Below are 16796 nucleotides of genomic sequence, written 5' to 3' on the forward strand. Positions count from 1 at the left end.
AGGGAGAGCTTTGTATGCGTCTCTGTGTGTGGAGTAATGGTGGTCTAGAATTGTTTTCCCTCTGGTTGCACATTTAACATGCTGATAGAAATAAGGTAAAACTGATTTAGGTTTCCCTGCATTAAAGTCCCCGGCCACTAGGACCGCTGCCTCTGGATGAGCGTTTTCCTGTTGGCTTATGGCGGTATACAGCCTACTGAGTGCCGTTTTAGTGCCAGCATCGGTCTGTGGTGGTATGTAGACAACTACAAAAAATACAGATGAAAACTCTCTAGGTAGATAGTGTGGTCTACAGTTTACCATGAGATATTCTACCTCAAGGGAGCAAAACCGCGAGACTTCCTTAGATATCATGCACCAGCTGTTTTTTACATATATGCATAAGCCCCCGCCCCGTGTCTTACCAGAGGCTGCTGTTCTATCCTGTCGATAGAGTGTATAACCTGCCAGCTGTATGTTCTTTATGTCGATGTTCAGCCACGACTCAGTGAAACATAAGACATTACAGTTTTTAATGTCACGTTGGTAGGATATACGTGTTTTCAGTTATTTTCCAGCGATTGAATGTTAGCTAGCAGGACGGATGGCAAGGCAGATTAGCCACTGATCAGCCGCCTGATCCTCAAAAGGTACCCTGATCTTTTTCCGCTAAATCTCTGTTTCCTTCTCCGGCGAATGAGAAGAAAAACTTGTTGTCTAATCTGAGGTGAATAATCACAGTTCTGATGCCCAGAAGCTCTTTTCGATTATAAGAGATGATAGCAGCAACATTATATACCAAACAAGTTATGAACAATGCAAAACAACTAACAAAATAGCATGTTTGGTTGAGAGCCAAATAGACGGCCAACTTCCCCATAGTTTTAGAATGGTCTGGAATTCACCTTTCTGGATAAGATCTTTTTTATACATTGCTTAAATAGTTGAGTATCTGGAGCATCAGCACTTGTGGGTTCGATTACAGGCTCAAAATGGCCAGAAACAAAGAACATTCTTCTGAAACTCATCACTCTAGTCTTGTTCTGAGAAATAAAGGCTATTCCATGCGAGAAATCTCAAAGAAACTGGTTGCTGATAATGGGCCTCTGTACGACTATGTAAACTCAGCAAAAAAAGGAACGTCCTCTCACTGTCAACTGTGTTAATTTTCAGCAAACTTAACATGTGTAAATATTTGTATGAACATAACACGTTTCAACAACTGAGACATAAACTGAACAAGTTCCACAGACATGTGACTAACAGGAATGGAATAATGTGTCCCTGAACAAAGGGGGGTCAAAATCAAAAATAACAGTCAGTATCTGGTGTGGCCACCAGCTGAATTAAGTACTGCAGTGCATCTCTTCCTCATGGACTGCACCAGATTTGCCAGTTCTTGCTGTGCGATGTTACCCCACTCTTCCACCAAGGCACCTGCAAGTTCCCAGACATTTCTGGGGGGAATGGCCCAAGCCCTCACCCTCCGATCCAACAGGTCCAAGATGTGCTCAATGGGATTGAGATCCAGGCTTTTCGCTGGCCATGGCAGAACACTGACATTCCCTTCTTGCAGGAAGAGCAGTATGGCTGGTGGCATTGTCATGCTGGAGGGTCATGTCAGGATGAGCCTGCAGGAAGGGTACCACATGAGGGAGGAGGATGTCTTCCCTGTAACATACTGCATTGAGATTGCCTGCAATGACAACAAGCTCAGTCCGATGATACTGTGACACAATGCCCCAGACCATGACGGACCCTCCACCTCAAAATCGATCCCCCTCCAGAGTACAGGCCTCGGTGTAATGCTCATTCCTTCGACGATAAATGTGAATCCGATCATCACCCCTGGTGAGACAAAACCGCGACTCGTCAGTGAAGAGCACTTTTTGCCAGTCCTGTCTGCTCCAGCGACGGTGGGTTTGTGCCCATGGGCGACGTTGTTGCCCGTGATGTCTGGTGAGGACCTGCCTTACAACAGGCCTACAAGACCTCAGTCCAGCCTATTGCGGACAGTCTGAGCACTGATGGAGGGATTGTGCATTTCTGGTGTAACTTGGGCAGTTGTTGTTGTCATCCTGTACCTGATCCGCAGGTGTGATGTTCGGATGTACCGATCCTGTTCAGGTGTTGTTACATATGGTCTGCCACTGCGAGGACAATCAGCTGTCCGTCCTGTCTCCCTGTAGCGCTGTCTTAGGCATCTCACAGTACAGACATTGCAATGTATTGCCCTGGCCACATCTGCAGTCCTCCTGCCTCCTCGCAGCATGCCTAAGGGACATTCACGCAGATGAGCAGAGACCCTGGGCATCTTTCTTTTGATGTTTTTCAGAGTCAGTAGAAAGGCCTCTTTAGTGTCCTAGTTTTCATGACTGTGACCTTAATTGCCTACCGTCTGTATGCTGTTAGTGTCTAAATGACCGTTCCATAGGTGCATGTTCATTAATTGTTTCACCTTAATTTAACCAGGTAGGCAAGTTGAGAACAAGTTCTCATTTACAATTGCGACCTGGCCAAGATAAAGCAAAGCAGTTCGACACATACAACGACACAGAGTTACACATGGAGTAAAACAAACATACAGTCAATAATACAGTATAAACAAGTCTATATACGATGTGAGCAACTGAGGTGAGATAAGGGAGGTAAAGGCAAAAAAAAGGCCATGGTGGCGAAGTAAATACAATATAGCAAGTAAAACACTGGAATGGTTGATTTGCAGTGGAAGAATGTGCAAAGTAGAAATAAAAATAATGGGGTGCAAAGGAGCAAAATAAATAAATAAATAAAATAAATACAGTAGGGAAAGAGGTAGTTGTTTGGGCTAAATTATAGGTGGGCTATGTACAGGTGCAGTAATCTGTGAGCTGCTCTGACAGTTGGTGCTTAAAGCTAGTGAGGGAGATAAGTGTTTCCAGTTTCAGAGATTTTTGTAGTTCGTTCCAGTCATTGGCAGCAGAGAACTTGAAGGAGAAACCAAAGAAAGAATTGGTTTTGGGGGTGACCAGAGAGATATACCTGCTGGAGCGCGTGCTACAGGTGGGTGATGCTATGGTGACCAGCGAGCTGAGATAAGGGGGGACTTTACCTAGCAGGGTCTTGTAGATGACATGGAGCCAGTGGGTTTGGCAACGAGTATGAAGCGAGGGCCAGCCAACGAGAGCGTATAGGTCGCAATGGTGGGTAGTATATGGGGCTTTGGTGACAAAATGGATTGCACTGTGATAGACTGCATCCAATTTGTTGAGTAGGGTATTGGAGGCTATTTTGTAAATGACATCGCCGAAGTCGAGGATTGATAGGATGGTCATTTTTACAAGGGTATGTTTGGCAGCATGAGTGAAGGATGCTTTGTTGCGAAATAGGAAGCCAATTCTAGATTTAACTTTGGATTGGAGATGTTTGATGTGGGTCTGGAAGGAGAGTTTACAGTCTAACCAGACACCTAGGTATTTGTAGTTGTCCACGTATTCTAAGTCAGAGCCGTCCATAGTAGAGATGTTGGACAGGCGGGCAGGTGCAGGCAGCGATTGGTTGAAGAGCATGCATTTAGTTTTACTTGTATTTAAGAGCAATTGGAGGCCACGGAAGGAGAGTTGTATGGCATTGTATGGCATTGAAGCTTGCCTGGAGGGTTGTTAACACAGTGTTCAAAGAAGGGCCAGAAGTATACAGAATGGTGTCGTCTGCGTAGGGGTGGATCAGAGACTCACCAGCAGCAAGAGCGACATCACTGATGTATACAGAGAAGAGAGTCGGTTCATTGAACAAGCATGGGAAACAGTGTTTAAACCCTTTACAATGAAGATCTGTGAAGTTATTTGGATTTTTTTCTAATTTCTTTGAAAGACAGATTCGATTCAGATTTGAAAGACAGATTCTGAAAAAGGGACGTTTCTTGTTTTGCTGAGTTTAGATATTCCATTAAAAATCAGCAGTTTCCAGCTACAATAGTCATTTACAACATTAATAATGTCTACACTGCAGTTATGATCAATTTGATGTTATTTTAATGGACAAACATTGTGCTTTTCTTTCAAAATTCTGAGTGACCCCAAACTTTTGAATGTTTAGAATTTTTTCCTAGTCAACAGAAGTTGGGCAATGGGGCTTGAAATGGCTGAATGCCTTCTAAATATGGTAACAATCAAATTATAAATGACTTACTATAAGATTTCACCTTTCTGATAACTGTCAAATAAATATGATCATACTCAGTGACAGTACAAAATTTGTACTATTTCATATAACTGACGACAGAGAATTCTCTCATAAATGTCCACTGAGAGCTCTAAATCCAGCTGAGAATATCACAGCGAGATGAAACCAGCACTGCTGGATTCAATGGACTGTCTCCTTTCATATGCCGTCTCCCAGACTGGGCTCTGCCACTCTGAGGAAGAGTAAATCGATTATTTGTCTGGAAAGGCCAGAAAATGTGATACGTTGTTCCCTATGCAAATGTGGGCTCCGCTGAGAGAGTGGGAGTGGAGAGCAGACTGATGGGTCTTTCTGCCACTATAAGACCCGGGAATCTACGACGTTCACAGATCGCTTTGTACACCAAAATGTCAGTCAGAACCGGTCCAGAACTGCTTTGGTCCCCATATAGGGAACTTAACATCTAAGAGGTACCAGTTCCCACTGATAGTCAACCTAGTGGAGACACACAGCTGTGTATATGGGAGACATACAGATATAGGATTTTACTTTTACTTTGTTGCTGAGAATTTTCCTGCACTGCAGGAAATGCAGATGAGCTTCGTGAGTTACACAAATTCACTGAAAATCCACACTAACACACATATTAACAGTATTACACTTTTCATGTAGCCTACTTTTGTCCAGCTAATAATCTAACCACTGATCAAGAAACATTATGGACTAAGCGTTCAAATCCTGTTGCTGCAAGATTATTTTGCTGTGACAACATAGGTACAATTAAGATCCTTCATCTGTATAGAAGATTTATTAGATTAATATATAAGAGCGGTTATGTCCCATTTTGTCTAGGGATCCCCCCTCCTGACACCCCTACCTGGCCCTGTGTCCGCCAAGCTGCCCCCACCCTCTACCTTCCTCCATCTCCCTCTCTCTCCTCACGAAGCGACTCTCCCCTTGTCTCATAAATGTTTGAACGGCCCAGCAGAAACGGAGACCATGCATTATGCAGCATCTCTAAACGCCTCATCCCAAATAATTGCAAATACAATTCAAGTCCTGGAGATCGCCTCCGAGCAGCTTCACAGCCCTGTTTTGCCTAAATCATCATTCCTCCCACTATACTATACACAGAAGGAAACAAGATTTGCTTATTGCAGTGTTTGTGACACCGGCTGGGTTGGTAGTAATAAAGAAATGATGGATGGTAATGACTGTAAAGAATCACTGATGAAGACTCAATCGCACAGAGCAGGAGAAGCAAAGGGAAGGAACATAGTTATGCTGTATAACCTGCTGGAAAGAAAGGTATAGATTGCAAAAGAGTAGATGAAGAAAGAGAGAAAGTCAGATTGCAAGAAAGAAAGGGAATGAGAAGGAGAAAGAGAAAGTAACTATTTCCTTCCCATCTCTCGTCCGCCATCCTCCTTTCAGTGCCTCACCTGGACAGAGCGTGGTGGTAAGTCAGTAATGTGGTCAAGGGTTTGCAGTAATATGCAATTAACCTGATTGGTTGTAATTAATATGTCAGATACCACAGACAGATATCTGCTGCAGACACAAGATGCCAAAAAGCCAAATACACAGTCCTGCAGGAAGATTTCAAACTGAACATAAAAAATAAAAAAATTACTATCACGGATCCCCTCGGTACTGCTGCTCATTCTGTTCACCAGCTCCGGAGGTCTACTTCACTGGCCTTCTAGGTGTCACTGAACTGGATTCATTACCACCAACCCTGGACTGTCTTGTCTCATTACACACACCTGGTTCCCATTTCCCCCTGATTAGTATGTATATATACAGTATGTGCCCATTGTCCTTGTCGATTATTGTGCCATGTCCGTTGGTGTTGTGAGTACCTGTGCTCTGTTGTATCGGCTTTCGCGCTATGTTTTTTTGTGCACTTGTTATTACGGGTCTCGTCCCGTGTATTATTTAGAGGTTTACACCTCGCTCTTTTGATTGGGTTACATCCCTGAGTTATATATATATATATACATACACGTGTCTGTTCTGGGCTCCGTCCCCGTCGTTTTCATGACGTACTTTATTTTGGGTGGAGAAATTAAAAACCCTATTACGTATTCCTGCACCTGTCTCCAATCAATATACAACGTGACAGAATAACCAACCCACTAAATGGAGACAGCGGGAAAGACCGAGCTGTCGAACATCGTAGAGACAGTCCAGCATCACGAGGACTGTCTCTCCAAACTTAGTAGCACCATGGACAGCGTGTTGGCAACCATCCTGCATTTGGAGGGGAATGTGCAGTTCCTCCTGTCTCCAGCACCGGTTCCAGAGCCGATGGAGGTGGGCTCTGCACGTTTGCCAGAGGCAGAGCGTAAGAGAAGAAGAAATCTGGGCCTCTGCTCCTATTGTGGAGAAAGGGGTCATTTCTCCCTGACCTGCCCTCTTGCCACTAATAGACGAGGAGGTGACAAGCCAGGGAAGTCCCCTGCTCCAACCCAGGTAGGATGCAAGATCTCCCCTCCTTTTCTGTCAACTCAACCAGTGTGTTTTCCAATTAAATTCCTTGAATACCCTAGCCCCTCACTCCCGTTAGCTCTGATTGATTCCGGGGCTGCCGGGAATCTTTTAGTTAGTGCACAGGCCACTGCATTGCACATTTCTTTGTTTCCCCTACAGTCACCCATTCCAGTTCGAGCCCTGGATAATCGTCCAATAGGAACAGGGCTCGTGTCTCACGATGTCTGTCTGGACCACGCCCCTCAAGTGGATTTACCGGAGAAGTAACAGGATCTGCACAGGGTTTTCTTTAAGACCCAAGGTACACGCCTGCCTCCTCATCGCCCCTAGAACTGTGCCATTGACCTGCTTTCTGACGCAGCCCTCCCTTGAGGACACGTCTATCCCCTCTCCTATACCGAGGCCATGGAGACCTACTTACAGGAGAGAGCAGGGTTTAATATGCCCCTCTACGTCACCAGCCTCCTCAAGCTTATTTTTTTGTTAAGAATAAAGATGGGGGAGTGCGCCCCTGCATTGATTATCAAACTCTGAATAAGCCACTTAAGTTCAGCTATCCTTTACCCCTCATCCCAACCATCATCAAACAAATGCACGGGGCGCAGTACTTCACGAAACTGGACTTGAGGAGCACCTATAATCTGGTGCGCATTCGTGCGACGAATGGAAAACGACCATGACAATAACCACAGCGTGACAATAACCATCCATGAACAGACAACATGAAATTAATCATGGAAAAGTGCTATTCTACATTTTAAAAGCTCCAAATGAATCCCTTTTGTTTTGTTGCCAGAGACAATGAGAAATATTGGTTCTATATGATTGACATACACAAAATGTACTATGTCCCAACAGATTCTAAGCAATTCCAAACGAACATCACAAACCATGTGTAATTCATCTGTTTAACATGCAATAATCAGGACTTATTGATGTGGCTGTAATGTTGATTGATCACCGATGCCTTTAGCCCACATAAATTTAGGATGATCCCCAAATCGAAGGCTGCCGACCCCAGACAGCCTGTGTGTGTGTGTGTGTGTGTGTGTGTGTGTGTGTGTGTGTGTGGTCAGTAGATGGCTGATTGATTATCACACCCATGACAATACCTCTCCCCTTAACCTCTGACCCTTGGCCTGCGACCCTTCTACATAAGTAGTGACCTGGAACAGCAACCTCTCCTCATTGACTTAGCATTAATGTATATGGGATCCATAGGAGCAAGGGCGTAACTCAGTCTCTGGACTGGAACCTCATTGAAAGCCTGTGGTTTGAAATGAAGAGGGCAATCGACATGTGCAGACAAAGGATATCAAGGATCTGTAAAGATTCTGTATAGAGGAATGATCTAAGATCCCTCCCAAAGTGCTCAGTGGTGTTATCCTCACAAGGGGAGGGGCTGGAGTAATGAAAACGGGATCCAATAATCTTTTTATTTTTTATTACATGTTAAACAAAATCAATTCCTGGTTGGCCTAACCCAGCATTTTTGGGTTGAGCAGAACACACACACACACACACACACACACACACACACACACACACACACACACACACACACACACACACACACACACACACACACACACACACACACACACACACACACACATACACACACACACACACACACACACACACACACACACACACACACACACACACACACACACACTTCCTTCTGCCCCTGAGCAAGGTAGTTAACCCACTGTTCCCCGGGCACCAAAGACGTGGATGTTGATTAAGGCAGCTCCCCGCACCTCTCTGATTCAGAGGGTTAAATGCGGATGACACATTTCAGTTGAATGCATTCAGTTGTACAACTGACTAGGTATCCCCCTTTCCTTTCCCTTTCAGTCTGTAAAGTCTCATTCCACCTGTTTATCTAACTCATATCTCTGCCTGGTCCTCTACTCTCTGTAGAGCAACATACGGGGAATGGCAACAGTAGCACCACCAACTTTTGTGGGGATCACCTCATCCTCTAGATGGAAGGCTACAAACCAGAACTACTGTTTTGGTAAGTACGTATCTCTCTACACATTAATACAAATGTATTATTCAATAATGAATCCTAAAAGAAAACTCTTATACAAGATTTTTATACTCCAGTTTATTTTCACAAGAATGTTTTCTGAAAAAAAAACAGTAGTTCAGATTAAATCATTTGGTGTGATGAACCAATAACAAAAGGGAGAAATGCAGAGAAGCAATTTGACCATAAGTATTTAGATTGCATATTTATCCAATAGGTGTCTCCATAATGACAAACTCCTCTCTCGCTGCTGGAAATAAATTGGGACTAGTTTTCAGGCATTGTGGGCGGGGGGAGGTCCAATAGAAAAATGTGGAAATGTGTAGCACTGAATGGTGCAACACATTTCCTGTAGCTGCCTGGCCACCCCCAGTCCCCCACGAGTTACTCCTTTGCATAGGAGAGATGGACATCTTTCTTCCATCTCTCAGTATGGACACACACTGATGGTTACTGTATAGTTAGGAAAAAAACATTCTGGTATTACAGTGCAATCGGAAATGATTCAGACCCCTTGACTTTTTCCACATTGTTTTACGTTACAGCCTTATTCTAAACTTGATTAAATTGCTTATTTTCCTCATCAATCTACACACAATAACCCATAATGACAAAGCAAAAACAGGTTTTTATACATTTTGCAAATGTATTCATCATAAAACACTGCAATTTCACGTTTACATAAATATTCAGACCTTTTACTCAGTACTTTGTTGAAGCACCTTTGGCATTGATTACAGTCTCGAGTCTTCTTGGTTTATGATGCTACAAGCTTGGCACACCTGTATTTGGAGAGTTTCTCCCATTCTTCTCTACATATCTTCTCAAGCTCTGTCAGGTTGGATGGGGAGTGTTGCTGCACAGCTATTTTCGGGTCTCTCCAGAGTAGAGCTAGACCGATTAATCGGAATGGCCGATGAATTAGGGCCGAATTCAAGTTTTTATAACAATCGGAAATCGGTAGTTTTGGACACCGATTTGGCAAAGTTTTTTTTTTTTTACACCTTTATTTAACTAGGCAAGTCAGTTAAGAACACATTCTTATTTTCAATGACGGCCTAGGAACGGTGGGTTTAACTGCCTTGTTCAGGGGCAAAATGACAGATTTTGACCTTGTCAGCTCGGGGATTCAATCTTGCAACCTTACGGTTAACTAGTCCAGCGCTCTAACCACCTGCTTTACATTGCACTCCACGAGGAGCCTGCCTGTTACACGAATGCAGTAAGAAGCCAAGGTAAGTTGTTAGCTAGCATTAAACTTATCTTATAAAAAACAATCAATCAATCAATCATAATCACTAGTTAACTACACATGGTTGATGATATTACTAGTTTATCTAACGTGTCCTGCGTTGCATTTTCACGCATTCGTGAAAAAGGACTGTCGTTGCTCCAACGTGTACCTAACCATGAACATCAATGCCTTTCTTAAAATCAATGCACAAGTATATATTTTTAAACCTGCATATTTAGTTAATATTGCCTGCTAACATGGATTTCTTTTAACTAGGGAAATGGTGTCACTTCTCTTGCAACAGAGTCAGGGTATATGCAGCAGTTTGGGCCGCCTGGCTCGTTGCGAACTGTGAAGACTATTTCTTCCTAACAAAGACAGCCAACTTCGCCAAACGGGGGATGTTTTAACAAAAGCACATTTGCGAAAAAAGCACAATCGTTGCACGACTGTACCTAACCATAAACATCAATGCCTTTCTTCGTATAAAATCGTATAGAGAGAAATTGTCCTATAATTCCTATAATAACTACAACCTAAAACCTCTTACCTGGGAATATTGAAGACTCATGTTAAAAGGAACCACCAGCTTTCATATGTTCTCATGTTCTGAGCAAGGAACATTAGCTTTCTTACATGGCACATATTGCACTTTTACTTTCTTCTCCAACACTTTGTTTTTGCATTATTTAAACCAAATTGAACATGTTTCATTATTTTGAGGCTAAATTGATTTTATTGATATATTATATTAAGTTAAAATAAGTGTTCATTCAGTATTGTTGTAATTGTCATTATTACAAATAAATGTAAAAAATTGGCCGATTAATCGGTATCGACTTTTTTTGGTCCTCCAATAATCTGTATCGGTGTTGCAAAATCATAATCGGTCGACCTCTACTTCAGAGCTGTTTGATTAGCTTCGCCCCAGTGGGAGGTCTCTGTACTTTGTGCCGTTCATATTTCCCTCGACTAGTCTCCCAGTCCCTGCCGCTGAAAAACATCCCCACTTCCCCATGATGCTGCCACCACCATGCTTCACCATAGGGATGGTATTGGCCAGGTGATGAGCGGTGCCTGGTTTTCTCTTTTTTCTTGGCATTCTTGGTTTCATCAGACCACAGAATATTGTTTCTCGTGATCTGAGAGTCCTTTAGGTGCCTTTTGGCAAACTCCAAGCGGGCTGTCATGTGCTTTTTACTGAGGAGTGGCTTCCGTCTGGCCACCATACCATAAAGGCCTGGAATGCTGGTTGTCCTCAACAGAGGATCTCCTGAGCTCTGTCAGAGTGACCATCATGTTCTTGGTCAACTCCCACACCAAGGCCCGTCTCCCACCGATTGTTCAGTTTGGCCGGGTGGCCAGCTCTAGGAAGAGTCTTGATGGTTCCAAACTTCTTCCATTTAAGAATGATGGAGGCCACTGTGGTCTTGGGGACCTTCAATGCTGCCGAAATGTTGGGGTTCCCTTCCCCAGATCTGTGCCTCGACACAATCTTGTCTCGGAGTTCTACGGACAATTCCTTCAACCTCATTGCTTGGTTTTTGCTCTGACATACACTGTCAACTTATATAGACAGGTGTGTGCCTTTCCCAAATCATGTCCAATCAATTGCATTTACCACAGATAGACTCTAATCAAGTTGTAGAAACAGCTCAAGGATGATCAATGGAAACAGGATGCACCTGAGCTCAATTTGGAGTCTAATAGCAAAGAGTCTGAATACTTATGTAAATAAGGTATTTCTGCTTTTTATTTTGTAACAAATTAGCAAAAAATTATAGAAACCTGTTTTCACTTTGTTGTTATGGCGTATTGTGTGTAGATTGATGAGGAAAAAATGTGGAAAAAGTGAAGGGGTTTGAATCATTTCAGAATGCACTCATTTAATTTAGGGGTGCCTGGGGAGATGGGCAGCCCATAAGAAATGAAGGCACCTTCATAGGTGTTAAAATATTTATGGCCAGTGGACACCACCATAATATCAATGTTGGTCCAGTCCATTATTTTAGAAGCAATATGTTTTTTGACATGTGATTGTCATAAACAGGAAATGTGGATTATAATTACTGGACATTTTCAAAGGGGAAATTACAAACTTAAGAAGTCTTTGTAAACCTCAAATACATTACCATTTTAAAATGTCCTGCTTTGCAGGAAAATTCTCTTGCAACAGGGAGATCAAATTAAGATCCTATATCTGTATATGTTGTCGACCTCGTAAACCAATCGTAATACAGGAAGTTGTACACAAAAACCCTGGCCGCACCGACTGGTCATGGTAAAAAGCTCATTTGCAGTGTCACCCCCCCAAAAATCAAGATTTCTATTGCTTTGATACTGCAATTAACATTTGGCACTGGTTGCAGGTGGAAATGTTACATGTACTGTATAACCTTTAAAGTCCAGATCAGTGAACACTCAATAGAACCGGGATCGTCACCTACTGTAGATTCAGCCACGGATCAGTTTATTTCTTGAGCGGATGGTAAGGGGCCAGAACATAATGAGAAATCATTTGTAGACTGCAAAATGACCGTAAGACGCCCAAACAGATATAATATTTGACTATAACATAATCATTTCAAACCGTGCTTACATTTGTATACGATCACATACAGTATATCTCTATGATTGGGAATACTTCAGAACAGATTTCCAAATCACTTGGAGCTGATTTACTTGTGTTTTGATAGTCGTTTATGTCCAACAATAAAAATGTATACAAACTATTTTTGCACAGAATTCTTGGGGGGCCAAATAAAATCACCCGCAGACACGCACACTGTTCCCAACCCTTATTACCCCTCTACCCCTGATTAAGCGTCAACATCACACGGTTTTACTTCAGTATTCAACATTTGTCCAGAGGGGATATAAATGTCAAATACTGACGGTTAAGTTCAGTGATTAATTCCGAATGGTTAAGGTAAGAGTTCAAGTCAAAAATAAAATTGTGCCTAGCACTGGGATTTGAACACAGGATGCTCGGAGCCGGAACTTGCGGCTTACGTCCATCCACAACGCCCTAGCAAGCCGCAGGCCTACTTGATGTTAATAACACACACCGTTGCCCCTAGTGCACAGTTTTGAAGGCATCTCCTGATGTCCTGGGGACCTGGATGAACGTTGAATGTCGCCTTGGATTTGGAGTGACCTGGCTTGACTTAGCCCATGTCCCCTTGACAGTCACACACACACCTGTGACCGTGCAGCCCAACCAGGTCACTCCAGCACAGCCCAGCTCTGACTGGCTCATTCTCCCATCACACAGTACAGTGGAGAGATGAGCTGCCTGCCAGTGAGAGTCACAAACACTCAGCATCTCCCTGTCACAGCATGCTTACTCAGCCTCACCTTAAATGACACACCCTCCTCATTCAAACACATTCACTGTTAGAGCCTCACCTCTGTGCACGGAAAACAGACACTTTGCATTCACACACCCACCTCTGAAAACAGCACACACCCTCCCCATTCACACACACTCTGTCACAGGCTGCTTCCGCAGCCTTACCTCACCTCTGCAGGCAGGCAGGGAACAGCAGCCTGGGCACAGCAGGACCTTGCAGCTAAACTTCCTCATGCAAAAACTGACTGAGCCAGTGATAATGTCAAATACCATCAACGCAGGCATTGGAGCAAAACATTACACATTTACTGTATGCAGATCATACACCTGCTCTTTCCATGACACAGACTGAACAGATGAATACAGGTGAAAGCTATGATCACTTATTGATGTCACTTGTTAAATCAACTTCAATCAGTGTAGATGAAGGGGAGGAGACAAGTTAAAGAAGGATTTTATGTATGCCATTCAGAGGGTGAATGGGCAAGACAAAAAATATATAAGTGACTTTGAACGCGGTTTGTGTCAAGAACTGCAACGCTGCTGGGTTTTTCAAGCTCAACAGTTTCTCGTGTGTATCAAGAAAGGTCCACCACCCAAAGGACATCTAGCCAACTTGACACAACTGTGGGAAGCATTGGAGTCAACATGGGCCAGCATCCCTGTGGAACACTTTGGACACCTTGTAGAGTCCATTCCTCAACGAACTGAGGCTCTTTTTTTGTGGGAGGGGGGCTCAATATTAGGAAGGTGTTTATAATGCTTTGTACACAGTGTATTTGTATCAGCTATAGTTAAACAGTAAATCTACTATGATTCTGAGTCTGGCTATGAGTACAACACACAGGGCTGGAAAGAGGGTGACCTTCTGCAGCTCTTAACCTTTCCCCCTCTCCACAGTGACCTTTAACCCCTGACCCAACTCACCGATCTCACAGCTCTCTCCAGAGTAGCCCTGGGGGCAGTAGCAGCTGTAGCCGTCGCCCTCCGGCAGGCAGCTGCCTCCATGCAGACAGGGGTTGGTCTGGCACGGGTTGTCTTCAGCTGTAGAATGGAGATAGAGCAGGGGGGTTAACCGAGGGAGATGTGTACACAGAGATGCAGTACATTAACACACACATGCCAAACAGCTACCTGGACTATTTGCATTACCCTTTTTTTGCACTAACGTTTTTGACTCATTACAAACGCTGCTGCTACTGTTAATTATCTGTTGCTTTAGTCCTAGTTTATGTACATATGTACCTCAATTACCTCGTACACATCGCCTCGGTACTGGTACCCCATGGCCTGATATACCCCTTGACTTTTTTCAAATCTTGTCTTATTCAAAAAAAAAAAAATGTTCCCTCATTTTTTTCCCCTAATCAATATCCCAAAGCAAAAACAGGTTTTTAGACATCTTCACAAATTAAAAAAACTTTAATAAACGGAAATAAAACATTTTCATAAGTACTCACACCCTTTGCTCAGTACTTTGTTGAAGCTTTCCGAAGGCACTGTATAGCCAATTTATGTGTATTTGTGTATTTATTATTGCTTTTATTATTAGGCGTTATTACTTTTCTATTATTTCTCTATTCTCTTTCTCTCTGCTTTGTTGGGAAGGGCCCGTAAGTTCCAGTCCGCAAGGTGTATCTCTACAGCATGGGCATATCTCTGGGTGGCGTGGACATCTCCATGCTTGCACCCTATCAACATAGAACTCATTCAATATTGCACCATCCCATTCTCTGGGCTCTGTCTACAATCATAACCAGTAGTATATAACAGGAAAAATGAATCATAACCAGTAGTATCTACCAGAAACATAGAATAATACTAGATGTTTGGTGAATCTATGAATTATGTATGACCACTGGAGTCTTAGTCACTCAAAATATTTTTTCAGCACTCAAAATCTTGCCAAAGCATATTCTGTAAGAGGGGTTAATATGAATTTAAAACCATTTGACATGATATATATTTATTTACTTATGGGCTTTGAAATGAACAAACGTAGGCTGTCTGGCATAAGCTTATTCCCACACTTTACAATAACTCTGTTGCAATGGTCTTAGGTAGCCTCCGTATAGGCGATTACCTCCATCGCGACACTGCTGCCCAGTTGAAGAGCTTGTGATCTCCATGTAGCACCACAGCACCATGCGCCTTCGGAAAAGCACCCCTCAGCCTCAGATGTCTTTCTGGAGGCATGCAGCCATATAGAGCCATTATACCCTAACGTAGGTCTATTTGCCTACGAGACAAATAAAGTGAAGAGCATGCATGATGTGTGCAACTCGTCATTCCAACATATTTGAACATTTAATTCATCCTTCATTCAGTCAGTATGTCATCCATTCAGTCATTATGTCATCCATTCAGTCATTATGTCATCATGTCATCCATTCAGTCATTATGTCATCCATTCAGTCAGTATGTCATCCATTCAGTCATTTCTCTGAGTTGCAATGGGAACTAAATCAAACAAAATCAACTCAGACAAATGACTGAAAGAGAATAGAACAGTCTTAGAATTATTTTTATTGAAATCCATGTGTGTATTCAAAATGATCTACATTTGCCAAAGTTCTTTAGCCTATCACTTTCATAATTCAATGTTTAATTTCTTTCTCTCTGCATTGTTGGGAAGGGCCCATAAGTAAGCATTACACTGTTGGTTTACACCATGTGACAAATAAAACACACGCGCACACACACACACACACACACACACACACACACACACACACACACACACACACACACACACACACACACACACACACACACACACACACACACACACACACACACACACACACACACACTGCAGTTCTCTCTCAAGCACACACACAGATAGATTTACACATACTAGAATTCTCCCTCTCTGGGTCGGGTGAGCTTGTATCTTTCCCCTCATACATCATTAAGTAAGCCTGGGTATTATAAATGCTGGAAAAGAGATGTAGCGCATCAGATTGTGTCTGGGCCTGGAAACTTATCTGGATTGGCTAATAAAACCATACTTAATGTAGCTATCTCTCCCACAGCCACGAAACAAAGCCTCAAAACCTGGTGCTGTGCAACTTTCCTTGTCAAACACCAGCACCGTCCTAAAAGTAGAGCCTATAATTACGACTTAATCTTCTCTCTCACCATTTATCCCAAAATGTTTCCCTTGAAGAGCGGTGCTCGGATTTATAGCCTGGCAAAATAAAATTTGTTAATTACCTCGCAGCAACACGGTCATATGGCATTAAAATAGGTGGCTCCAATTGTGCCTGGGCAATGATCAGGTCATTTATGAGTACCCAGCTCATCAGAGTGACGCGGGTGGGTGGCACACATTGTCCTCCCCCCCACCGAGCATCCGTCCTGATAAAAAGGAGGGGGGGGGCAGACAGAGCAGCCAATCTGTCACCTTGTGGAAAGGAAAGTCACAGTCACACGGCCAGCCCCCCCCCCCAGTGCAGTATGAAGGACCTGTCAGATTGTCTATCTTCTGTATTATTCCTCAATCTAAAGCTCTTCAATGTGAAGACTGGGGCTCT

The 16796-nt window shown here is 43.1% G+C and overlaps 1 protein-coding gene across 1 annotated transcript in view; it reads right to left on the minus strand.

The window, feature by feature from the left end:
* Positions 1-16796, minus strand: part of LOC110522983 (neurocan core protein-like) — a 206966-nt gene that overhangs the window by 83235 nt on the left and 106935 nt on the right. The window contains exon 10 of the mRNA XM_036978016.1: positions 14188-14304. Within this exon, the coding sequence (XP_036833911.1) occupies positions 14188-14304 (117 nt within the window). The remainder of the gene's footprint in view (positions 1-14187; positions 14305-16796) is intronic.

This window comes from Oncorhynchus mykiss, chromosome 5 (assembly GCF_013265735.2).
Source record: "Oncorhynchus mykiss isolate Arlee chromosome 5, USDA_OmykA_1.1, whole genome shotgun sequence".
NCBI classification, from domain to species: Eukaryota; Metazoa; Chordata; class Actinopteri; order Salmoniformes; family Salmonidae; genus Oncorhynchus; species Oncorhynchus mykiss.